At 41.8% G+C, this 27,399-nt stretch overlaps 2 protein-coding genes across 4 annotated transcripts in view; one reads left to right on the top strand and one right to left on the bottom strand.

Annotated features, from left to right (window-relative positions):
* Window positions 1-10,449, top strand: part of LOC124143262 (sodium- and chloride-dependent GABA transporter 1-like) — a 48,958-nt gene extending 38,509 nt beyond the window's left edge. For all 3 annotated transcript variants that reach the window (XM_046512168.2, XM_048380451.1, XM_048380450.1), the window contains 12 exons: window positions 997-1,128; window positions 2,032-2,335; window positions 2,589-2,721; window positions 3,405-3,539; window positions 3,905-4,008; window positions 4,977-5,101; window positions 5,251-5,363; window positions 5,575-5,706; window positions 6,221-6,320; window positions 6,669-6,769; window positions 8,261-8,428; window positions 8,887-10,449. In XM_046512168.2, the coding sequence (XP_046368124.2) occupies window positions 997-1,128; window positions 2,032-2,335; window positions 2,589-2,721; window positions 3,405-3,539; window positions 3,905-4,008; window positions 4,977-5,101; window positions 5,251-5,363; window positions 5,575-5,706; window positions 6,221-6,320; window positions 6,669-6,769; window positions 8,261-8,428; window positions 8,887-9,039 (1,700 nt within the window). In that variant the 3' untranslated portion in view covers window positions 9,040-10,449. The remainder of the gene's footprint in view (window positions 1-996; window positions 1,129-2,031; window positions 2,336-2,588; window positions 2,722-3,404; window positions 3,540-3,904; window positions 4,009-4,976; window positions 5,102-5,250; window positions 5,364-5,574; window positions 5,707-6,220; window positions 6,321-6,668; window positions 6,770-8,260; window positions 8,429-8,886) is intronic.
* A 4,603-nt stretch (window positions 10,450-15,052) lies between these two features.
* LOC124143261 (protein PF3D7_1417600-like) lies at window positions 15,053-25,894 on the bottom strand. Its single transcript, XM_048404005.1, has 5 exons — window positions 25,760-25,894; window positions 24,212-24,353; window positions 20,052-21,883; window positions 18,970-19,111; window positions 15,053-18,610 (listed from the first exon to the last, which is right to left on the bottom strand). Exons 1-5 carry the CDS (start codon window positions 25,892-25,894, stop codon window positions 18,345-18,347), a joined length of 2,517 nt encoding a protein of 838 aa, XP_048259962.1. The 3' UTR covers window positions 15,053-18,344.
* Between the last annotated feature and the right edge of the window lie 1,505 nt (window positions 25,895-27,399).

Here is a 27,399-nt window from a genome sequence, read left to right as displayed (position 1 = left end):
TCACGTGTATATTTACTTGTGAAGAATTAACTTGTGCATTTGTATGTGACGGGTGCCACCGGTGGGGCAAGATACACTCACCAACCAACAGCAGCATACATCAGACCTCTATTATCACACTTTACCCATAACAGGAATCAAACAAATGTCAACGTACATGTGATGACTTTGGCAGCTACAACAAACACTCGGCTTTCCGGGGAAAGGGTGTATTCTCTCATTACGTAGAGGGGAATGTCTGAGTAACTCTCCATTCCTTAAAAATAATGGAGCAGAGGCCCCGCAGGGACCGAGGCCCATTATTTTTAAGGAATGGAGAGTTACGAGGATATTCCCCTTCTTAAAACTCATTCCTACTTTTACACTTTGACAAAATATTCTGTAGTTGAAAATATTTGAAAAATTCAAATGCTGCTTCAAGATGATGTACAGTTGACAAGCAACTCTCCATTCCTGAAAAATAATGGAGGGTTCAAACAATAGAATGACGGCACAGATGTGTTTTAAATGCAAATACACTCAGTCAAGTGCAGTCGGCAGCCATGTGGTCTGCTAGCGCACAACACACGCACTTCCGGCGCTGTTACACGTGCGCACTCATTTATCTAGAGACATCGTATGGGTAAAGCGAGTGACTGGTTATATGTTACTAAAACGCTACAGTACAATACCTTTCCAGGTTCAGGATAACGCCAAGATTAACATATCGCGTTGAATTGTCAGTAGCTTCCTTTGATAATTATCGCTCATTAATCAGTGGCCAACCAACAGTTCAGATCTCAATTACCGGTGGCTAACCAACGGTAATTCAGTTTACATCTCACTCACAAATAACTGACATCAGAAGCGTCTTTGGGAAATTGGAGACATAATTTATTTCCAAATGCTTGAAATGAATAACACCAACATCAACTATGGTATATAAGCTGATACCCTTGTCAAAACTATTGATCCTCGAATTATTATATTTTTCACAAACATCACTTTTCTGTACAGGTGCTTTCTTGATTCCTTTCATGATATTCATCGTTATCGCCGCCTTACCTCTGTTTTACCTGGAGGCGTCTCTGGCCCAGTTCTCAGGTAAAGGAGCTGTACAGACGTGGAATTTCTGCCCTCTCCTGAAAGGTATGTTCGCTGCTTTCATTACGAATACAGTAAAGTCTACAGCACAACCAGGTTTATGTCTTTAGCATTTGATCATTATTTGCGTATTTCTAAATGTTTGTACTCTTGTGTTTACATGTGAGGTGATATGAGATAGGGTTGAATGTCTCGTTGTCGCGTGCATGCGAATGTGCGTGTGTGTGCGTTCGTGCGTGCGTTCGTGCGTGCGTGCGTGCGTGCGTGCGTGCGTGCGTGTGTGTCAATGTAACATGGATACCACACTCGGACACAGTATTCTGATTCCGAGCCGATCCGATCCTTGTTTATCCCTTAGTGCCGAGCGCCAGACAGGGAAACAACAAGTACCATCTTTTAGCATCTTTTGGTATGATGCGAGCGGGGATCGAACCACCGACCTTCTGCACTCGGTAGAGGCTCTATCCACCAGACAACTGAGACGGTCTCTGTATGTCCAGCGTGTTTAGGATGTCCAAAGGAAATAACTGGATTCGACTATTATGGACATCAATGTCATGTGGATGGAATGACAAAATGCAAACAGAACTGCCCACGTCAATGTATTGTTTCTGGCATCCTAAACACATAGACGCAGCCAAGGTCACAAGAAGGGGCGGAGGCGAAATCAATCATTGTTTTGGAAGATTTGCATTGTTGTCTCTCCTTCGAGAACCTTTGCCAAAAGTAAGAACAAGGCTATGCTCTGTGTCGTTAAAGGAATGAAACGACTTTTGCTGAAGGATGGGTCACAAACAGTTAGAGCCCACACTATCAAATAGAACACCTAGTAACATCAGAGTTTGAAAGTGATTCATAAACACATGCATATGATACAGTCAGATTCGTACAGTCGACTCCGCCTTTAGCAGACTTTCTTGCGGCTATTGTACTTATTCGCTTTTGTAGGTATCGGTGTCGGAACGCTCATCCAGGTTGCAATCTGTCAACCCTATTATCAAATCCTTCTGGCCTGGCCTATCTACTACATGGTGAACTCCTGCTCCAGTGTTCTGCCCTGGACAACCTGTGGTAACTGGTGGAACACAGAGCTATGTGTTGAGGACATCTCAACTCTGAAAACGCATTCAATGAACTCTTCAAACGTCATGAACATCACGGACGTAGAAGGCACCAATGGTACTGGTCCCAGCATTGCTGAACTGTGGAGGAACAAGACGTTATCTCACACAGCAGTGGAGGAGTTCTACCAGTGAGTTGTGTTGTGTAGAATGTGTGCGTGATCACCCAAATCACAAAATGTCATTCCATGTAGGCGATCTGCGACCAACCATGTGATGGATGTCTGTGTTCACTGTTTGATAGTGATTCATAAACACATGCTCATGATATAGTCGGAATCGTAAATCGAGCCCGCTTTATGCAGAGATTTCTGTTGATATGGAAAGGATTTTGTCGCTTTATTCCGACATTTTGTATTCTGAAACTAAAATACTCTCTTTCAGGTACAACGTCCTGAATATATCAAGTGGAATACACGAAATCGGCTTTGTTCAGTGGCATATAGTTGGATGTTTATTTGCGGCGTATGTCTGTATTTTTCTCTGTCTGTTTCGTGGAATCAAAGCTAGTGGGAAGGTAAGACTGAATTACATTGTTGGACAATATGTTCCCTCGAACACTGTTTCTTAAACGACATGATGAAAATTGACTAAATGGATCGGACGATCTGGTTGATTTTACGTCACGTTATCCTAATTGCGTGGAGCGATGCTCATGATATCAATCACTGGATAATCTTGCCTGGACTCGACTACATACAGACCGTCGTCATATAAACGGAACAATAACAAGGCAACATGTTTTTTCTCAATGCGGAATATTAAACTGCACGATCTCCACATGACAACACCTGGTGTCATCAATGATTGTTTGTGGTCCATTCATATAATTTTTACAGCTATTGTGCCCTTTACGCCAAAAAGAATCAGTTTCGGTGGATAATCAAGACTTGATATTCTCTTGCCTTGACATTTCACATTATCAAAACAACGCATCTTAAAACTTCACATCACAACATTTCGGGAGGATGCTGTACCTATGTGTAAATGATTTGCTCCGATCCCACAGCTTTCATATCAAAGTCCCATTAGAACGTCAGGATGTTCATTTTCGACACTCACCATTATCGCAATGGTTTATAGAGTGTAGAGTTAACGATATTGATAGTATGTTTGATTTGTACAATTGCTTGGGCCATTTTTCCACATAATTTTCTCATCATGGTGTCAAAATGTGGAATTACACTTTGTGGTTTACAGATTGTATATGTGACCGCATTGCTACCCTATATACTCCTGACGGCGATCTTCATTAGAGCCGCCATGCTGCCCGGCGCTGTTGATGGGATTCTATACTATCTTGAACCTGATTTTAGCAAACTCCTCAAGGGGCAGGTATGAATTGTTTATTGGCCTCATCAAAGGTTTGAAAATGGTTTGTGGCAGACATAAAGTGAAGCTACATGGTAGACATGTGGAGACCCTTTTCCAAAGATCCAAATCAGTGACAAAAATGATGTCTAATGCAATTCCTTATTTTGACTTGGACCATATCTCCACGGGTTTTTTGTTTCAGGTAAGCAATTGTGTCCAGTTTAGAAATGTCCTTCCATGTCTTACACAATGTGATGCGAGTAGTGTATCATCCTGAGACTTTTCAACTTCCACGTATACTAATATTGTAGCTACTTTCTCATAACACATGTATCAAATACAACATTACCTCCAAATATTCCAAAGCGAGTAATGTATTTATACAGGTGTGGTCGGAAGCTTGTATCCAGGTGTTTTACAGTCTTGGTCCAGGCTGGGGTGTAATCATGACAGCATCCAGCTACAACAAGTTCAATGCACCAACTTTAAGGTGATGATTCTCGTCCCATGGGTTTACTTCATAACATAAGTACATGTTATAAGTGTCAGTGCATGAAGGCATTAAATACATTATCCAACTTGACATCGAAGAAAGTGCCTGAGTTGCCACTGTTAACAATGACGTTAAAACAAAGATACTCACAAATTAAGAAATGAACGAGGAGTTTGAGTTGTTTATCGTATAAATAAAACACTGCAGGGAGAATAAACCATGATGGGCGTACACCCGAGTGGTTCATTGTCCCTGCAGTGTTTTATTGAACAATAAACAACGACCACGACTCGTTTATTGCTTAAATGAGAAATCAACATCACGTCCAGCCTCTTCAAGGATGCCGATAAAAAGTACAGGCTTTGAAGATATTTACCCAAAGTTGAATGATGATGACTCCCTGAATAGAATCTGACCTCGGAAATTGCAATTCCATTTTACGAAGATGGGTTAAGTTTGGTATTTCCCGGATATTCTCATAATCCTCACGATCATCGGTACCTTTTCTCCAAATACTGATTGCCATATCTCTCCCACTTTTGGATGCTGTCGTTTATCCACTGCATTTATCTGTGTGGCCCAGCCACATCTATTGGGAAACACTTGTCCACGCGTAGCTACGCAAAAGTTTTACAAACACTATGAGGAAATATTGCGAAATAAAATAAAAGACTTTTGCGTTGTAGTGTACCTCTCAAACATAACGTCGTCCAATATATGACGTCATCAAGTTGTGAGCATATGTTAGAATCTCCAGAAATGACGTCATGATAAAACAATGCTTTAATAAGCCACGCATCGTCCTTCATTGTTTGTTTGCAATTTGTCGCGTAGCTATCATATATTCTACCATTGGCATGTACATCATTCTTTGATAATACATAGAACCATATCACATCAGCTACAGTGTACATGTATGTGTTACCATATTCATCCAAAACTAAGCATCTGCTCTTACTATTCAGGGACTCTATTATCTTATGCACTGTCTCAGAAGGCACAAGCATATTCGCTGGATTTGTCACGTTTGCCATCCTGGGTGTTATGGCTGAAAGAGTGGGCGTCTCAATATCTGAAGTTGTGTCATCAGGTGAGATTCTTAAATGAATCTCAATCTGCATTTTCTAACTCGAAATGTACATAATTTCTTGTAGGGTCTAATAATTAAGCATACTAAACAATTTCACGTGGATAAACATGTACCAGTGACTGACGAGTATGAACATTTCCTTTGCAAAGGACCAGGATTAGGATTCGTTGCCTACCCAGAAGCTCTCTCACAACTCCCGCTTCCACAGATGTGGTCGTTTCTATTTTTCCTGATGTTACTGACTGTAGGATTAGACTCACAGGTGAGGCAATATATTATTAGAAAAAATATATATTTATAAAACCATGGCATCGTAAACAAAACGCAAATACGAGGAAACATAAGCTGATTCTCCTGTTCCTTGTAGTAACGTATATATAGAATACGTGAGGGTTCTGTCTGTAACTTCCTGGACTGAGCGTGATTACGAAGACTGATGGCTTAATTTAAAATCCAGTTTTTTTGAATTGCAGTTCATGATTGTTGAGCTCCTGTCCACGACGGTGATAGATCAGTTTCCCCTGATACTCAGACATAGACGAGGTCTGGTCACAGCAGCTCTATGTGTCCTTGCCTTTTGTCCTGGTATCATCATATGTACACAGGTAAGGTATACAAATGCTTAATACGTGTCATGCCTTTTGCAGTGAAACACTGTTAATGTTTCCAGTGATACACAAAAGGGAAAAACACCTTTCCATAATCAAAAGAAATCAGTTGCCAGTCCCAGCAAATCGGTTACTCTAAAACCGAAAAAACAATTTTCATAAACAGTGTCCATTGTACTTGTGCATCAAGTTTGGAATTGTCTTATACCATAAGACTTTTTGAAGGCTTTAAGGAAGTCTTGAAGGTCTTGAATGTTTTATGCCTGATTACGAAAATTTTGACCGATTGGCGTATGACGAGCTTTTAGATCTTGGTAGAAAGACCTCAAAGGTTTTGAAAAGTTGTCATTAAAAGACTGGAGCTTCTGGAATATTCATCAACACAAAGGAAAAGTTGACAATCGGAACGTTGTTATTCATCTTGTCATACAGTCTTATGGAGAAATGATTGTCACTTTGACATATATAGTTGTTACACATATTTACAAGATATCCCTGTCCATACTTTCAGGGTGGTCCGTACATCATGCAACTCCTGGACTGGTACCTGGTGGCTGTCTCGATGTTCCTATTCTGTACCCTGGAGTGTGTGGCTGCTGTCTGGTTCTACGGTAACTCTGTACATTTACCTGTGTGTAATTACGTGAATTGTAAAATAAGATTGAAACTAATATTCCTGAAATATCTCTATGTTGCCAACGGGATAATCGGGAGGGCTAGTTCACATAGTATGGGAACAATTCGTTGAGATGATGTTTTTGATGGTGACTCTGGGCCATTTAAACCACTAGCTGGTGTTATGAGAAACTTTCACACTCAGAGTGAAACACAGCTTCCTAAGTTCGTGACCCCACCTCCTGGACAATCTTATTTTTGGAACGTATATGTCTGATCCTTTAATCTGCCCAATCTATCACTGTATGATACCTACAGTCTCATGATGACATTGTTCACTGAAGGTATCAAGCAGCTGAGTGAGGATGTTGACATGATGTGTGGACGTCCTCTGCCTGTGCTGGTCAAAGTCCTGTGGAGCATCATCACTCCGGCAACACTTGTGGTAAGTGAGAATCATTACTCAACCGGGCAAGTGTTGGCGTGATGTTAAAAGATTCATGAATGAATGAATGAATGAGCAAGTAAAGGAACGTCGGCATATTTCCATGTAATGTTTTGGACACACAACAATCTAAACCAAATATTTTTTGTTTTATCAATACATATGTAACATTTATTAAATGGTGATTGGCATTACTAGCAGTGATGTCCCTAACAGCTTTGCAACTCAATATAAGTAGGAGGAACAAACCCGCTATATTTTTCTGAAACATCCATTTTGGTGAGTTGGTGCCTTTGTAACATTGCTCTGGAACAACTAAACTTCAGATTTGATCCGGGGCTGTCGGGAAGCCTAGTGGTTAAAGCGTTCGCTCGTCACTATATATATAGTATTAATTAACAATAACGTCATAACATTTAGGAGAATTATGACATCACAGTACCAAGGTGATAATGGACAAATAGATTACGCCTTTACGCATATTTATGAATGGAATGTTGCTCTTTATGAAACAATGTAGGTTCATGGTAAAACATTTGCCTGATAGCGGGAAAACTAAAACGTTGCCGCTTCCACATGTTTCTAAATGTTCACTGAGTGGAATCGTGCGGTTGTGTGGCTGCTTTATTTGTGAACGGTGAAGATTCATTCTTCTTTTTAATTTAACTTCTGTCTTTCCGATGTACTTTTCATTGCATCCACTTCAAACAATCAAGTCAATAACATTTCTAGTGTCAGAAGTCATATTTTGTTTTACAGTAAATTTGGTGTCCTTTGTAATTTGGACTGGACAGCCTTCAATTATATTGCTGCAAGTAAGGCAACGTTTGTCACCGCACTTAGAAACCTGTGGAGTGATGACAACAGAATCAAATTTAGAACTTGTCAAAATCTTTCTTCGATTTTTGGGTTGTCTTTGGCTGTTGATAATTTTGTATTTGCTCTTCCATTTGTATCTTCTCCATCTTAATACTTTGATTCAAAATAGGCAGGTATGATTGAACCATGGATAATGTTTTGTCATGATTAGGGCTGCAGGTAGATACTAGAGTTTACTTATTCCCCATATTGTTTTCTTCAGATTTTTCTCTCAGTTGTAGTTGATCAATACCTAGCGCCTTCTGTATGCTATCTTCAATTAGCTTTGTGGGGTAATTTTGATGCAGTAGGAAACTCTTAAGTTCAGTGAGGCGGGTAGTTTTAACATATACATGTATGTGTGGTGGATGCCACCGGTGGGGCGGGATACGTTCACCTTGTCGCATGACCTGGCATCACTAATCGAAAATGATTACGCCGCATTTAATTAACAGGGAAACATAATGACTTTTCATTAAAAGTTTTTTTTTGGTGCAGGCTACAGAGCCGATTCTATTCCCATTTAACTGAGGATGGTGCCTTTAGTTCCCCCAATTTGTGACAATATTCAGAACACAATATATGAAACGTCGATCATATTATATAGTTCTGCTTTCAATCCTTAACACACAGGTTGTGTTCATCATGACGATTGCCCAGTACGATTCTCCCACCTACGGGAAGTACACCTACCCTGTTGAGGCTACTGCGATTGGGTGGATGATTGCCTTGATGCCTGTGGTTCCTATGATCATTTTCATGATAAAAGCTTTGAGGAAACAGCAGGGTCCATTAAAGCAGGTGGGAAACACACACGTCCTGACACTACAAGAATTGAAATGTAACTTTATCACAGATGATAGGGTCCGTTGTCTATGCTATGTATGCTTATAATACCGAGTCACATGTAATTGATTATGTTTTTGAAAGTGTTATGGAGCAGCCTGGTACATCTCATATGTTTTGACAAAGGGGCTTCAAGACGGCCATCAAACAATATGAATACTGAGGTTAACGATCAGGAAATTAACTTTCATTTGATAGTCATTGTTGATGTCTCGGTTGGGTAAGTATTAATTAGGATTATTTCCAGGTCAAAGATTTCCTCTCATTGACACTATTGAAGTATTGCGTACTTTACTGCCCTAACTCCACTACCGATAAAGGGTATCGAGGCTCCGAGGTAGTAAATGACTTATTAGTTATTATCTCATTCGAATTATCACCAACTAATGTTTTTTTGCATCATCCTGTTCTAGAGACTGACGTTGTCCCTTCGACCAAACGCTCAGTGGCGTCCAGCGGACGATTCGCTCACAGCAAGACACAGAGAAGGCATTCTTCACAACAGACGCACCTTCTCAGAAAACCTCAGATTCATTTTCAAAACGCAAACACACTCTGATCCATGAAAAACATTCAGCTAAACTTAGCCATTATTTTTAATAGTTTAGAAAAAAAGTGACTTCAATTAACCGCCGTGTAAATCATAACTTAAGGTGTTTTCGAAATTTTATAATAAAAAAACATTTTTAGCGTTAGTCTGGATTACCACTACATCATTATCAGGTAAAAACTACATCACTATCAGGTAACAACTACATCACTATCACGTAATAACTGCATCATCAGATAACAACTACATCACTATCACGAAATAACTGCATCATCAGATAACAACTACATTATTATGAGGTAACAACTACATTGCTATCAGGTAATAACTGCATCATCAGGTAATAACTGCATCACTATCAGGTAATAACTGCATCACTATCAGGTAATAACTGCATCATCAGATAATAACTGCATCACTATCAGGTAATAACTGCATCACTATCAGGTAATAACTACATCACTATCACGTAATAACTGCATCATCAGATAATAACTGCATCACTATCACGTAATAACTGAATCATCAGATAATAACTACAATATTTGGTTTTGTAGCTGTAGCTGAAGAAATATCAAATCACGATATAAAAAACCCAACATGTCAAACTGTGTCACCTACAAGAGCCATACAGACGTTCAGACGTCGAATCCAACCCGGGGCCAGACACGCGTGACACTTCTGCATCAAAACATTTGAAGCTGACTTTAACCGAGGAAGGAAATTCTGAATTTGGAAAATTGCTTGCTGAAATTAAAGGTGTTTCTTCAAAAGTTGACAGTTATCAGGCTGTCTTGTCATCGAAGCTGACGACAATGTCCCTGTCTATTGAGTCCTGAAATACTCATGTAACTGATCTAACGTCAGAGTGCACCTTGTCAGAAAAAGAAAATCGTTCTTTGAGAAATGACCTTACATCCCTTACGAGTAAAGTGGACTCCCTTGAAAACCAAAGACGTCGGAACAATTTTACTGTTTTATGGAGTTCCAAAACCTGAACAGAAAGAAATCTAGGAAGACTGTGAAAACAGTGTTCGTGACATCAAAAAGGACATTATGAAAATGGACGATTCTGATAGGAATATTGAAAGATGTTATCGCACAAATAATGGCAAATCAATAATAGTTAAATTTAGAGATGGACCAAAGGAGCCTGTTCTGCGTAACGGTAAACTCCTTAAAGGTAGTAGCCTTAGTATGTCGGAGGATTTTTCTTTAACTGTAAGGAATAAACGTGAAAGGCTCTTATTCTTCCCCGCCCTTAAGGCGGGGAAGTATACGGGAGAGGTTAAATTTATAGCATGTAAGTCGACATGTTGGTTTCTCATAAATTTCAAGCCACACAGTTACCGAAACGAAACATACAAATCATGTGAAATGTGCGTGAAATGTTGATGTTTATCTTTTCCAGCAATAAGAGATATTTCAAAATCGTCTTGCTATTCTGAGACTTAGTCACTTTTCGTAATGCTGATAACCCATGACATTTGTTCATTTTGTTTTTAAAAGATCTTAAAATGATCCCATTTCGCTAAAGTTAACCGGTCTATATTTTGTAAGAATAAACTATTGCGTATTGGGCGATTATCTCCTTTAGCTATAGGCGTAGTATAGAAATGATAAATCACGCACTGACCTTGCATTGCTGTACATCGTATCTTATTCAAGCTGTATCACTGAGAGTGAGTGATTATCTCCCTTACCCGAACAGCTCAATTGCGCACTACCTTTGCAATGTATCGTATGTTATTCAGGCAGCCATCGAGAAGCATTCCAGGAAGGAATTTAGGCCAAGCCTGTCACGCGCACTCAATTTTCACACTGCCATTGCAACATATTGTTCAACACGATTAAATAACAGGCTTCTATAAAATATGACTTTGTTCAATAAACAACACATGTAATTATAAAACAACGGCTTTGATATGAGAAATATTTTATTAGTTGTCTTCATAATCACATGTATGGCGCTTGCTGTGCATAGTTGAGCACAGCATTGTTTTAAATACTTCACTGTATGTAATGTATGGTACATACCGTTTCATGCGGCGGTTTACGTTTCTGCATGGTTTATTGCTTTGACAAAAAAAAAAAACTTCCAGCAGAGATCATACACCTGTATATGTTCTTTGCTTCTGGATACATAGGAAATCAACAGGTTGGTCTGTAGTTTGCAATTATTTTCCAAAAGGATAATACGGTTGCATGATATCTTCACGATGTTTGGGTTGAACATAGTAACATTCTTTTAAACAAATTTCAAATCTAAGCCGGAAGCAATCACAACACAAACCCAGTTAACCAAACGGAACCATACACAAGAGTGAGTGAGGTAGTTGGGTTTAACGCCGTCTTGAATAGTATTCCGTGTCAGCTTGATGTGGGAGGAAAGTCTGAAGTGATGCAGGTCTTAGACGTTCACCACTTTGGTGAAACCAACGAGCAAGGGTTTTGTGCTGACAACAAAATCGGGGCGAACCGAGATTCAAACACACTGTCATAGGTTTCTGGCGTGTCAAAGGGACACAACTCTGCATAGCGAATTGCAGCGCCTTCGGCGACTGGGCCAACCATGCCCCCGTAAACAACTGTAAGAAACTATTATACAACAAAGATGTTTTAGATGAGATATGTATTGCGGAACATTCCATGAAGAAACAGTGGCAATATTACACAATCACAAACTACAAAATACATGCACAATTAACGACAATTAAAAAACACAGGAACATTTTAACATTCAAAGGAGGTACATTATAAGAATTTTATTTAAAAAACAAGTGTATTATAATGATATGGAAACAATATGAGAATTGAGCAAAACTATGGTAATGTTGTACATACATGTACAAGGAATTTGTTTTTAATTGTTGATATGTTAACAGATCTTGGAAGTTGTTTCTGGATAACTGTTGGTAAACTTATTAAGAATCTGCTCCTTTTAATAGAGTGTACCAAATTCTTTATCATGATTGGGGATTATTTGTGATTCTCTGTCTTGGTTGTATTATGTAAGACAGTGCGTAATGTTGTTCATCTTCTGAGACATCACATGTTTCACAGAGACGTTGTTCAAATGGGGTTGGTGTTTTTGTATATCTACAATTGTTTCAATTTTTAGTTTGTGATTACTTAAACGAAGTTTTGAGAAAAAGTGACCTATGGCCTTTGTTTTTACAATATGTAAGATAATTCTCAATATTTATAGATAACATGACCAAACTGTATGTTCCTAACTTGCTGCTAGATAAATGGGAATCCATTAATGATTGCGTGAATTTTTACATTTGAACTGAAGTATATTTAGAGTGGATTCATTACATTTTTTGTGTTTACTATTTTAAACATTTTGACCAGAAATATTGATATTTGCTGCAAAAGCATGCTTTAGAATGATATTTGTTGTTTTATCTATATAGGATATTTTTTATTGGTACTAATAGTGGGTATATATCAAGTTTTGCCTGGGTTTTCTTTGTGCTGACCAATTAAAGACACTGTTTCTTTTATTGTGCTTTCCAAAGATAAGTACATTAATAACAACCAATTTGTACTTAACACAAATTCTCTCCTCCCATAGCTTACACTTCCTTCCTCTGCACATAACATTATATTGCAGGGAGCAATTGATGCTCTGCAGCAATCTCTACTTGTCAGTAATGGAAAAAGCCAGCGCTGGGGGAGAGAGATGCCGTTTGCGTTTTGATAAACATGTTTTTGATAATGGTGAGGTCCTGTCATTTGATCTTGAAAACAACTTTGTAGTTGAACTCACCAAAACGCGCTCATATATACCCTCTGAGGGATCTCGAGGTGCACGAGAAATGCATGAGAATGTCTCACAGTCAGTGGTTCAACCTAATTACTCAAGTCGCAGATAGGAATAAGGATGGGTCGGAGGTGGTGAGGACAGTCATGTCATAACTCTCATGACATGGAATGTAAACGGCCTAAGTAACAAAATTCCAAATAAAGAATTTAATTAATTTTGTGATTCGTTTGATATTTTTGGATTAACTGAAATATGGAGTAATTGTTCAAAAGATAACATTGAGAAAGGGTTTTCCTGATTACTCAATAGAGGCGGAGTCGCACTGTTGATCAGAAATGTGTTTAAACAGGGAGTGAAATATGTTAATTTTTCTTCAGTGATAGCATTTATGTTAGGTTAGACGCTAACTTTTTCGGATTTGAAAAAAAAGACATTTTGCTGGGATTTGCTTATGCCCAAACTTGATTGTCTTCAGTTAAGTCTGACACGCGTGATATTAAAGGTATTGACTATGTCGAGTCATGTCTTCTTAAACTACTGACGCTGTTCTGTGATGTTTACATTATGCTAGCAGGCGATTTCAATGCTAGAACATGATCATTAACGGGTTATATACTTTATGATGATGATGATAGTGATATGCATTCTAAGGCAACAGCAGCTGGTAAAACATCAAATGTTAGCATTTGCGAATAGTTTGATTGTTTAAGTGTTGTTCGTCAAGGTTGTGTTCTGAATCTACTTCTATTTAGTATGTTGCAGGCTTTTTAGGTTTGCTTTTATTACTGTATGCAGATGATTTGTGTATGTTTTCTGACATTGTTACATACAAAATACATATATTATGGAAATTTTGTTCAAAGTGAGGCTTGATAGTTAATCTCAAGAAAACTGAAATCCTTGTGTTCCGCAACGATGGTATACTCAAGAATACTGAAAAATGAATGTACAATGATATTGCACTGGAAACCTCAACCTACAATAGTTTCTTCGGTATCATATTTTCAAACAGGCTGTCGTGGTCAAAAGCAGTACGACCACATATTAATAACAGTTGCAGTCGTAATTAAAAACTCTTGCTCCCACCGTTCTCTTTAAAATGTTTGATTCGGAAATAAAACCTATTCTGTTGTATTCATCCGAGGTATGGGGTTGGCAGAAATGAGAGGCATTGGAACAGTTTCATATTATATATTGTACATATGTTCTAGGTGTTGGTAAATCTTCTACTACTGCGGCTGTTTTAAGTGAATGTGGTCGGTGTAATATATATTGTGATGCATTTACCAGATGCCTTAAATATTGGCGCAAACTTGTATGTATGCCGGATACTAGATATCCGAAGCAATGTTATGACATGTTGAGAAGACTGGACGAGCAAGGAAGATGTACATGGGCCTCAAATGATAAGAAATTGCTTTATTCATATGGTTTTAATTATGTATGGAATGATCAAAGTGTCGGTAATATTGATTTATTTCTTTTAGAATTTCAACAAAGAGTTAAAGAATGTTGTGTTCAATCTCTTTTTTCAAAGTTAAATGAGCATTCAAATTTAGATTTTTGTTCCACTATAAAGTCAACTTCCGCAATTGAGCCGTATTTGCTTCATATACACCAAAGGGACCAAAGGCGATTTTTAACATTATTAAGAATTGGAGAATTACACATAATGAAAAATAAAGGTAGACGGGAGTGTGTTCCTAGAAACCATAGATTTTGTCCTTTTTGTAAACATCATATAGAAGATGAGTTACATTTTTTGTTAGTATGCCCAACTTATAATATTTTAAGACATACTTTTTTCCCAACAATAACTTACAACATGAGTACTCCCTCAGAACTTTACTACAAACTTCTTACACTGAAACCTTGTCATTATGTGCTAAATACATCAAAGATGCCATATCTTTACGTTCTTCGTTATTATAATGCTAATTTGTACTTTTATTGCACTCTGTACCTGATATTGTACCACCACTTTGTATATAATACATGTTTCTGTACTGTACTTGGGCCTGTGGCCTTCATACTGAAATATACTTCTATGTGAAGCATGAGCTGTCATCCTACGGCATGGTCCAGAGTAAGGGGCAGTACAAAACCTATAAATGGAATGTGCACTGTTAAATTAAAACACCACAATGTCTGTTGGGATCCGAGCAAACTCCCACCATAAGGGATATAATATACTTGCAAATACAATTGAATATATTGAATATGTGACGACTGAATAAGATTAGCATCAGTGCCACAAAGGTCAAGGTACAAAACAAATCGCTCAAATCTATAAAAGCTCGCCTATTTATCTTAATTATACGTTTTTAAAATGATACAGCTGTTTACATTAGGTTGCTCTTTGTTCATCTTTGACATTTAGAATTATTAAAGAAGCTAATCCAGCTCATCTTATCGAGCATCAGAGCTTTGTTTTATTTGGTATCAAACAAGCTTGTCATAACTTTTGAATTATATTTATCCTTTACTTGCTGTACATCTGGCACTATTAACCGTACGTGTCCTATTTGTTATTCGTATTGTACACCTGGCTTCATCCAATTATCTGTGTTACTTGTTATTCATTACCTGTAGTCGTTAATGTTAATCTGCTGCTAATCTCAACATATTATGCATATATACCTCTCCTCAGTTGGTTGTAGTCACTCTAGCTTGATAACGGTATGAGTCTACATCGAAACGTCATTACATACAACACATCTAGGTCTGAAAGTACGGTCACATCAGCCTAAAGCTGCTAAGCGGATCTAAGTCTGAAAGGACGGTCACATCAGCCTAAAGCTGCTCAGCGGATCTAAGTCTGAAAGTACGGTCACATCAGCCAAAAGCTGCTTCTCGGATCTAAGTCTGAAAGTACGGTCACATCAGCCAAAAGCTGCTTCTCGGATCTAAGTCTGAAAGTACGGTCACATCAGCCAAAAGTTGTTTCGCGGAGCAAAGTCTGAAAGTACGGTCACATTAGCTTAAACTGCTTCTCGGATCTAAGTCTGAAAGTACGGTCACATCAGCCAAAAGCTGCTTCTCGGATCTAGGTCTGAAAATACGGTATCATTAGCTTAAAACTGCTTCTCGGATCTAAGTCTGAAAGTACGGTCACATCAGCTTAAAACTGCTTCTTGGATCTAAGTCTGAAAGTACGGTCACTTTAGCCAAAAGCTGCTTCTCGGATCTAAGTCTGAAAGGACGGTCACATTAGCCAAAAGCTCCTTCTCGGATCTAAGTCTGAAAGTACAGTCACATCAGCCTAAAGCTGCTTCTCGGATCTAAGTCTGAAAGTACGGTCACTTTAGCCAAAAGCTGCTTCTCGGATCTAAGTCTGAAAGTACAGTCACATCAGCCTAAAGCTGCTTCTTGGATCTAAGTCTGAAAGTACGGTCACTTTAGCCAAAAGCTGCTTCTCGGATCTAATTCTGAAAGTACGGTCACATTAGCCAAAAGCTCCTTCTCGGATCTAAGTCTGAAAGTACAGTCACATCAGCCTAAAGCTGCTTCTCGGATCTAAGTCTGAAAGTACGGTCACTTTAGCCAAAAGCTGCTTCTCGGATCTAAGTCTGAAAGTACAGTCACATCAGCCTAAAGCTGCTTCTCGGATCTAAGTCTGAAAGTACGGTCACTTTAGCCAAAAGCTGCTTCTCGGATCTAAGTCTGAAAGGACGGTCACATTAGCCAAAAGCTCCTTCTCGGATCTAAGTCTGAAAGTACAGTCACATCAGCCTAAAGCTGCTTCTCGGATCTAAGTCTGAAAGTACGGTCACTTTAGCCAAAAGTTGTTTCGCGGAGCTAAGTTAGAAAGTACGGTCAACTTCGTGAACTGCATGTACAAACGAGCTATATCTTTATAAGCTATATTTTCTAAGATACATTTTGGTCGGATATTCATAGATGTTATAAATCCATGTAGGCATTTAGATTTCAGCAGGAAGTCAATTGTTAATATCTGCTCACAGCTAGTTGAGATGTCACGAAAACAATACAATAAAACATGATATTTGCTTTCTCACGGATCAGGGGCGGTCGGGTAGCCTAGTGGTTAAAGCGTTCGCTCGTCACGCCGAAGACCCGAGTTCGATTCCCGACATGGGTACAATGTGTGAAGCCCATTTCTGGTGTCCCCCGCCGTGATATTGCTGGAATATTGCTAAAAGCGGCGTAAAACATACTCACTCACTCACTCTCACGGATCATTTGTTAACATCCCTGCTTCTGATATAATATATATGTACACCCGGAAATTAATAAAGTACCGAATCAAAATGACACGGAATGATAAGTTTTGAAAATGAGACATCCAAGACATCTAGGAGAGAAGATGCTTCATTATCAAGGCTCGTTCGACGATTTCCATTTGACAACAGTTCGATTTTAAAGGCAGATTGGCTACCAGACAGAGCGATTCAATCAGCACTAACAGAAATTGTCAGAAAACATATGGATACAAAGCCAGAAGACCAATCCAACGTGCCTTGTCAACTGTAATGTTCGTTCGGTGTTGTCTAATCAACGTCTAAACCTGAATGTTGCATCATGGCGGAGAGCCCATTTTTCTCATGAAAGTCGGTTTCTGTTACACATGGTAGACAGCCGTACGGGTGTCTGGAGGCAGGCAAATACAGCCATAACTGCACACGAGACCCTTCCGTTCGGTGGGGGGTCGGTAATGGCATGGAGGTGTGTTTCATTCAATTGTAAGCTGACCTGATCACTGTGTTGGGTAATCTGAACGGACCTCCATATCAGCATGACATCCCCGAGATACCACTTACCCCCCTTTTGTCCACCATGCGGTGGCCACAAAACTTTCATGGATGGTAATGCTAGACCTCACAGATCGCGTCCTGTTCTGGAATGCTTACGTCAGAATGCCATCGAACACTTCCTTCGTCTGTAAGAAGTCGAGATCTTAATCCAGTAGAGCATATGTTGGACATTTAAGGCTCGACAGAGATACCCACCAGTCAACAATCTACGTGAACTAGCTACTTTACTTTCCATAGATGGAATGGACTAGGATACCTCAACGTCAAGTGCAACGTCAAGTGCAACGTCAAGTGCAACGTCTGATTCATGGAATGAGTAGGCATCTGGCGTCAGACGTTCGTGTGCAGGGTGGCTTACACCAGGTATTGACGAGAACTTTAGCTACGTTTATTGTACGTGGACGTTTCCTGCATCTGCTGATGTTGGTTTAAAAGTCCGTTGAGAAGGGGAGTGAATGAGTGAGTATGGAGTTACGCTTTTAGCAATATTCCAGAAATATCACGGCGGGTGACACCAGAAATGAGCTCCACACATTGTACCCTGCAGGGAATCGAACCTGGGATACAGACTGGTGTGAATAGTAATTTCCACTTTGTTTTTGACGAATATAACTTCTTTCTTCAAAATGCCACCAATTTAGAGTAAATATCATTGTTCCAATTCAAACCTGTTTATTCATGAGTAGACATCATTAGATACTCGGACGCATTTTCAACCGGGTCACATTCAGGAAAGTATGGGTGGTGCGAAATTAAATTATAGGCATATGCACTTCACACCTTTTTCATAACTGTAGGCGGGAGAGGTTGCCCGTTGCTCCCTGGTGTGAGGTGGGTACAGATATCCCCCGTGGAGGAATAGTGAGAGCAGTCAGTTGACAGGAGACAGGCGTACAGACACTCGGCGCTTGCCGACGTCTTCCGAATGGAAACCGAGTGTCCCGTCAGACCAACCGAGGAGACTTCGTAGAATGTCCTGGCCACTGCGCAGCCAGTAGTGTGGAGAGCAAGGTCATAGTTGTTGACAACAGGGGCCGTGGCTGGAACATGACAACAGTGATGCATGTAATTATTAACTACCACCAAGGTCCAGGTATGCAAGAATGGTTTCTATGATTATCATGTAGTTAGGCATGGAATCTTAACAAAGATTATATATTTGCACGCGACTATAATTACACTTTTGCCGGAACTACTTTTAGTCTGGCGCAATGACACTCGTGGTTTCTGTGTAATCATAAATGTCAGTTGCCATTGGCACAAAAGTTTTCCTCGGTTAAATCGTGTATTTCAAGTGATCTGATTCTCAAACTCCACTCGGGATGGTATAAACTTTATCATGTCGATGAGAGAAGTATTTGTTTGTCTATAAACGTCCCATATCCTCTATGGATCTTACATTGCCATGTTGCATGGAACCCGGTGCTGGTGGCGCCATTATCCGCCTGGAATTCTGCCGTGAAGGCGGAGGAGGGCCCGAAGTGATAGAACGCTGCACTTGCTGTCAGGTTGGCCAGAGAGTTTCCCGCACCATCTGTCACCTGAAAAAAAGTAATTAAACTCTGAACAGCGGCACAGTTTGCCCCTTAATCACTGACTCTTTGGGTCACTGGGGGAAGGTCGAAAGAAACATCACGCTGGGTTCGAGACATAGTAATATGTTTTATTTCAAATACAAGCAACACAACATCTCTATGGTAGGATACCATGGGCATGTGTTAATGAATCACTATCAAATAGGTTGGTGTTCGCGAAAAGGTGAGCGTATCCTGCCCCACCGGTTGCACCCGTCACAAACACATGCAAAGGCAAGGCAAGGCAGAAAGGTAAGCATATGCTGGCACACATGCTATTACAAACATATGCAGAGGAATCAAATCAGTCCATTCATTTACCTGTGGGAGACCCGTTAAGATCGGGGGTAGAATAGGTCTTCAGCAACCCATGCTTGTCGTAAAAGGCGACTATGCTTGTCGTAAGTGGGGACTAACAGGATCAGGTGGTCAGGCTCGCTGACTCGGTTGGTGCATGTCATCGTATCCCAGTCGTATCGTATCGATGCCCCTGATGCCATTTACTGTATTGTCTGTTCCATACTCGATTATTTACAGACCGCCGCCATATACTGGAATATTGCTGAGTGCGGCGTTAAACAACAAACAAACTAACCTGTAGGATGTCGTCGGCTAAGTTGAGGGTGTCGACATTTACCTGTAGGACGTCGTTGTCGGCTAAATTGAGTGTGTCGACATTTACCTGTTGGACGTCGTTGTCAGCTAAGTTGAGGGTGTCGACATTTACCTGTAGGACGTCGTTGTCAGCTTAGTTGAGGGTGTCGACATTTACCTGTAGGATGTCGTTGTCAGCTTAGTTGATTGTGTCGACATTTACCTGTAGGACGCCGTTGTCAGCTAAGTTGAGGGTGTCTACATTTACCTGTAGGACGTCGTTGTCAGCCACTTTGTGGGTGTCGACATTTACCTGTAGGACGTCGTTGTCAGCTAAGTTGAGGGTGTCTACATTTACCTGTAGGACGTCGTTGTCAGCTAAGTTGAGGGTGTCGACATTTACCTGTAGGACGTCGTTGTCAGCTAAGTTGAGGGTGTCTACATTTACCTGTAGGACGTCGTTGTCAGCTAAGTTGAGGGTGTCTACATTTACCTGTAGGACGTCGTTGTCAGCTAAGTTGAGGGTGTCGACATTTACCTGTAGGACGTCGTTGTCAGCCAAGTTGAGGGTGTCGACATTTACCTGTAGGACGTCGTTGTCAGCTAAGTTGAGGGTGTCGACATTTACCTGTAGGACGTCGTTGTCAGCTAAGTTGAGGGTGTCGACATTTACCTGTAGGACGTCGTTGTCAGCTAAGTTGAGGGTGTCGACATTTACCTGTAGGATGTCGTTGTCAGCTAAGTTGAAGGTGTCTACATTTACCTGTAGGACGTCGTTGTCAGCTAAGTTGAGGGTGTCTACATTTACCTGTAGGACGTCGTTGTCAGCTAAGTTGAGGGTGTTGACATTTACCTGCAGGACGTCGTTGTCAGCTAAGTTGAGGGTGTCTACATTTACCTGTAGGACGTCGTTGTCAGCTAAGTTCAGGGTGTCGACATTTACCTGTAGGACGTCGTTGTCAGCTAAGTTGAGGGTGTCTACATTTACCTGTAGGACGTCGTTGTCAGCTAAGTTGAGGGTGTCTACATTTACCTGTAGGACGTCGTTGTCAGCTAAGTTGAGGGTGTCTACATTTACCTGTAGGACGTCGTTGTCAGCTAAGTTGAGGGTGTCGACATTTACCTGTAGGACGTCGTTGTCAGCTAAGTTGAGGGTGTCGACATTTACCTGTAGGACGTCGTTGTCAGCTAAGTTGAGGGTGTCGACATTTACCTGTAGGATGTCGTTGTCAGCTAAGTTGAAGGTGTCGACATTTACCTGTAGGACGTCGTTGTCAGCTAAGTTGAGGGTGTCTACATTTACCTGTAGGACGTCGTTGTCAGCTAAGTTGAGGGTGTTGACATTTACCTGCAGGACGTCGTTGTCAGCTAAGTTGAGGGTGTCTACATTTACCTGTAGGACGTCGTTGTCAGCCAAGTTGAGGGTGTCGACATTTACCTGTAGGACGTCGTTGTCAGCTAAGTTGAGGGTGTCGACATTTACCTGTAGGACGTCGTTGTCAGCTAAGTTGAGGGTGTTGACATTTACCTGTAGGATGTCGTTGTCAGCTAAGTTGAAGGTGTCGACATTTACCTGTAGGACGTCGTTGTCAGCTAAGTTGAGGGTGTCTACATTTACCTGTAGGACGTCGTTGTCAGCTAAGTTGAGGGTGTTGACATTTACCTGCAGGACGTCGTTGTCAGCTAAGTTGAGGGTGTCGACATTTACCTGTAGGACGTCGTTGTCAGCTAAGTTGAGGATGTCGACATTTACCTGTAGGACGTCGTTGTCAGCTAAGTTGAGGGTGTCGACATTTACCTGTAGGACGTCGTTGTCAGCTAAGTTGAGGGTGTCTACATTTACCTGTAGGACGTCGTTGTCAGCTAAGTTGAGGGTGTCGACATTTACCTGTAGGACGTCGTTGTCAGCTAAGTTGAGGGTGTCTACATTTACCTGTAGGACGTCGTTGTCAGCTAAGTTGAGGGTGTCTACATTTACCTGTAGGACGTCGTTGTCAGCTAAGTTGAGGGTGTTGATAGTCAGGAGGATGGCGCTGCCGCTGCTTGGGTTGATCGTGTAGATGCAATGAGCCCTTTTGTGATAGTCGGCGGGGTAGTAAGGTGAGCTAAAACTTCCAGAGTCGCTCGTCCAGTCCCCACCACACTCTGTGCAAAAACAATAGAAGAATAATAATTATTCTGGAAGTACCTGTAGGCAGCTTTTTTTGTATCTCGTCACGACCCAGTAAACAGACCGTATCATTCGTCACCACTCGGACCTTTCCGTAACCTGCAAGAGGACTCGTACCCTATTGATGAATGTTATGTGCGAAAATACGACAAACCAATCAGAATGCGCGAAGGCCTTTAAGTACTTCGGTCACAGAATCACTCAGAAATAATGTTTGATTTTACATATGTCTTGCCTTTAAAAATATACCCAAGATACAGTTATGTGTTCAATCCTACTGTATAATACTGTAAGTTTCGATGTGTTTTCCATAGCATCTGGAATATATACGATACATGGGGAACCGAGTTGACATTTCATTTTGCTATGCCCCGTGTGCCCAGTCGCAAAAATGGCCACGAGAGGGACACGAATGGCTATTCGGCTTGTCCCGGAATAACACGAGTTGGTCACGAATGAGGGGGCACGAGTCGCTGTTCGGCTGGTCCCGGAATGATACGAGTTGGTCACAGTGAGGGGGCACGAGTCGCTGTTCGGCTGGTCCCGGAATAATACGAGTTGGTCACAGTGAGGGGGCACGAGTCGCTGTTCGGCTGGTCCCGGAATGATACGAGTTGGTCACGAATGAGGGGGCACGAGTCGCTGTTCGGCTGGTCCCGGAATAATACGAGTTGGTCACAATTGGGGGCGCGAGTCGCTGTTCGGCTGGTCCCGGAATAATACGAGTTGGTCACGAATGAGGGGGCACGAGTCGCTGTTCGGCTGGTCCCGGAATGATACGAGTTGGTCACGAATGAGGGGGCACGAGTCGCTGTTCGGCTGGTCCCAGAATAATACGAGTTGGTCACAATGAGGGGGCACGAGTCGCTGTTCGGCTGGTCCCGGAATAATACGAGTTGGTCACGAATGAGGGGGCACGAGTCGCTGTTCGGCTGGTCCCGGAATGATACGAGTTGGTCACGAATGAGGGGGCACGAGTCGCTGTTTGGCTGGTCCCGGAATAATACGAGTTGGTCACGAATGAGGGGGCACGAGTCGCTGTTCGGCTGGTCCCGGAATAATACGAGTTGGTCACGAATGAGGGGGTACGAGTCGCTGTTCGGCTGGTCCCGGAATAATACGAGTTGGTCACAGTGAGGGGGCACGAGTCGCTGTTCGGCTGGTCCCGGAATGATACGAGTTGGTCACGAATGAGGGGGCACGAGTCGCTGTTCGGCTGGTCCCGGAATAATACGAGTTGGTCACGAATGAGGGGGCACGAGTCGCTGTTCGGCTGGTCCCGGAATAATACGAGTTGGTCACGAATGAGGGGGCACGAGTCGCTGTTCGGCTGGTCCCAGAATAATACGAGTTGGTCACAATGAGGGGGCACGAGTCACTGTTCGGCTGGTCCCGGAATGACACGAGTTGGTCACGAATGAGGGGGCACGAGTCGCTGTTCGGTTGATCCCGGAATAATACGAGTTGGTCACGAATGAGGGGGCACGAGTCGCTGTTCGGCTGGTCCCGGAATAATACGAGTTAGTCACAGTGAGGGGGCACGAGTCGCTGTTCGGCTGATCCCGGAATAATACGAGTTGGTTACAGTGAGGGGGCACGAGTCGCTGTTCGGCTGGTCCCGGAAGAATACGAGTTGGTCACGAATGAGACTATATGATCTCCCAGCTGTTCATTGACCACTATGTGTAGTAATTTAGCTGAAATATGTTCTTTTTGAAATTGTTTGATTAGAATTTGTATTAATCTTTTTTTGCCCATCAGCGGCATGTGCATATTTCAACATTTTTACTGTGCTGGATTTTTAGGTATGTATTTCCCAAAAAGCCTATACGGCCGGCTGTTGTATCCCATGCCTACATGTCTGTAAATCGCAATGAATACACGACGCTTGGCACTTTAATAAATAAACTTCTCCATGTTCTTCTACAGTACTGTATTCTGACGCCATTGTACGATCCCGACCAGATCGTAAGTATGTGTTTATGAATCACTATCAAATAGAGACGATACCAGGTGTTCTCGAAAGTGAGTGAGTTAGAATGGTTTTACGCCGCTTTTAGCAATATTCCAGCAATATCACGGCGGGGGACACCAGAAATGGGCTTCACACATTGTACCCATGTCGGGAATCGAACCCGGATCTTCGGCGTGACGAGCGAACGCTTTAACCACTAGGCTACCTGACCGCCCCTGTTCGCGAAAAGGTGAGGGGGTATTATTATAGGAATAAATCGATTCGAACCCACAACGAGTGATACCATTGCAGCTGAGGCCAAGGTTCAGACAGCTGTGTCGTCACTCACCGACCCATGACGCCTTGAACCCATAGTGTACATATTTGCTACCCCTGGTCAGGCTGGCCTCGTAACTGGTCGACGCAGGGACAACGCTGTAGCCTCGAGTTCCGCTCTGTCGCGACACCACGTCTTGCGAGGAATTCTTCACCTGAAAGTACGAGAAACTGCTTTGAACAGTATTTTAGTTATATCACGGAGTGTCAAGCTCGATGTGGGAGGAAAGATGTGACCATTATTGAACGATATCGATATATGATGAAACCTTAATCCTTGTATTTTGATTTTGCCAATCAAGACAACCAAGTTCTGGTCCTGTCAAACTTAAAAATATAATCAGCTCAAGCCTGGGATTCGAAACCACAATCATGTGTTTCTGGCAAACCAAGGGAAGAAACAGCTTGGCCACCCTTGCTTTTGATATAAAGCTGTCATCAATGACGACCAGAAACAGTCCGGCGACCACACAGAGTCATCGTCGTAAACAGTATTGCAAGTTTCATTGCAAGCACCGTGTTACACAGGGCACAAAGCTCGCAGGTGAACACATCGTCGACTAGGTTTGTTGACAATACATAATCATGACACGGATATATTTTTATCCAAATAGAGATGTCTGTATGTAAAATATCACTCGGCAAAAATTTACCTTGTAGAATATGACCAACTGCGTCCGATCTCTTACCTACAATACCTTATCCCAACCAACCCTAACCCATCGGAACCAGCCCCATCACAGACAACCCCACCCCGCAACACATGATCCCAACCAACCCTAGCATAACGCAACCGATCCCATCACAGAAAACCCCACCCCACAACACCTAATCCCAACCAATCCTAGCATACCGCAACCGATCCCATCACAGAAAACCCCACCCCACAACACCTGATCCCAACCAACTTTAACATACCGCTACCAGCCCCATCACAGACAACCCCACCCCCACACAACCTTATCCCAACCAACCCTAACAGACAACGCCATCCCACACTACCTTATTCCAACTTACCCTAACCAACCGGAACCGACCCCATCACAGACAACCCCATCCCACACTACGTTATCCCAACCAACCCTAGGGAGCGATTAGCTGCGCAGAGTTGCGCCCCTTGGGCACGCCAGAAACCTATCATTGTGGGTTCGAATCCCGGTTCGCGCTGATTATGTTTCTAGGTTTGTCAATACCATAAACGTCTGAGACCTGCATCGCTTCGGGCTTTCCTCTAACACCAAGCTGACACGCCGTGATATAACCTGAATATTGTTAAAGGCGGCGTTAAACTCAACTCACTCACTCACTCACCAAACCAACCCTAACCTACGGCTACCGGCCCCATCACAGACAACCCCACCCCACACAACCTTATCTCAACCAACCTTAATATACTGCAACCGACCCCAATCACAGACAACCCCACCCGACACTACTTTATCCCAACCAACTCTAACCCATCGGAACCGGCCCAATCACAAAGTATCCCGATCAACCCCGTTAAAATGGAACAAATAAAACCAAGTCTAAAACCATGACAATAGACCACACGTCTAGTTACCTCCAAACGATCATAGTAGGAGATCGCCATATGGTCGTACTTAAGCTGAATCTTCTGTCCGGTAGAGGGCGGCGTCACGTGGTACCAGCACGTCGAGCCTCTGGAGTAGACACTGGGGTACCCAGGTGACGTCATGGAGCCTCGGAATGTCGTCCATGTTCCGCCACAAGCTGACAGATCGCAGAGAACATTTATACACAAGATAACCGTGATGATGCACATCAACCTACCCCCTTCCCCGCAAACCAAGAATTCGTGTAATTACAATGAGTGAACTATATTTTTGGAGTACAGCAAAAAATCAAAGGCCGTTGCAGGAAGGTGACTGGTTTGTTTATTTGTTTGTTTGTTGTTTAACGCCGCACTCAGAAATATTCAAGCTTTATGACGGCGGTCTGTAAATATTCGAGTCTGGACCAGGCAATACAGTGATTGACATCATGAGCATCGATCCACGAAATTGGGATACGATGACATGTATCAACCAAGTCAGTGAGCTTGACCACCCGATCCCGTTAGTCGCCTCTTACGACAAGCATAGTCGCCTATGCTTGCTGAAGACCCATTCTACCCCGGATCTTCACGGGTCAGGTGATTGTGATGTGAAAAGACTATAGACATTGTAAGCTGTACACGAACGGCTTTTCCCTACTATTTTATTATACACTGGCAGAGAAAAGTATATTTTCAAAGGAAATATTTGTTTGTATTTAAATTATTATTGCATTGGAAATTTTGGGAGTGGGGTTATAAAGATATCCATGATAATCTTCAAAGCTACAGCGTTGTGTTTGGGATTTTCGTGGAATAATTTATCTGTTCCAGAAATTACGCGTAAAATTGAATAGTATTTCCTCACGTTTAACAATATAAAACGCCAACGTCTGAGAATAATCCATCTTGATCGATTATCTGCGATTATCAACTATCGGCATGATACTGTGTTTGGTTCCAGTGAGTGAGTGAGTGAGTGAGTGAGTGAGTGAGTGAGTGAGTGGGTGAGTGGGTGAGTGGGTGGGTGGGTGGGTGGATGGATGGGTGAGTGAGTGAGTGAGTGAGTGAGTGAGTGAGTGAGTGAGTGAGTGAGCGAGCGAGCGAGTGAAGACAGCGTGACATCGGCAATATTTCAGCCATAACGTGACGGATCAATTTATACATCAGCCATAGATCGCCAGTCACTGAAGCTAGATCCTCGTGCTGGGGGACTTACAATACATTTGCTCCCAACATGGATCCAGCAGGATTTACACCACCCCTTCAGTCTCTGGCGATTGTGCACAGTTTTAGCCAATATTAAAACGACAACGTTTTACGTCTAAAAGACAAGGAGATATGAATATTCATTAAAATTGTGACGGGTTTTCATCATGCAAACTATGTAAGGTGTGTATATGGTCCATAGTTTGATAGCTCTTATGTGGGTTCATAAAAATTGAAAGCGCTGACTAAAAGCATGGTTCTCAACCAAAATCCCGTTCACCACTAGATATTCGATGTTTCAGAGTCACTGTTTATACACATGTTAAACAAAACCAGAACAAGATGTTTATGCGGTACAACAAGGATGATGATAATTGATAGTATGTCATGGTGATTGTCAAACTCCCTGCTATTCAGGAATACTCAGTCAGAGATCAATT

The sequence above is a fragment of the Haliotis rufescens genome, unplaced genomic scaffold (genome assembly GCF_023055435.1).
Source record: "Haliotis rufescens isolate VD_foot unplaced genomic scaffold, xgHalRufe1.0.p SCAF_30, whole genome shotgun sequence".
NCBI classification, from domain to species: Eukaryota; Metazoa; Mollusca; class Gastropoda; order Lepetellida; family Haliotidae; genus Haliotis; species Haliotis rufescens.
Note: the sequence above shows the minus strand (reverse complement) of the source record. Positions and strands in the feature narration are given on the sequence as shown.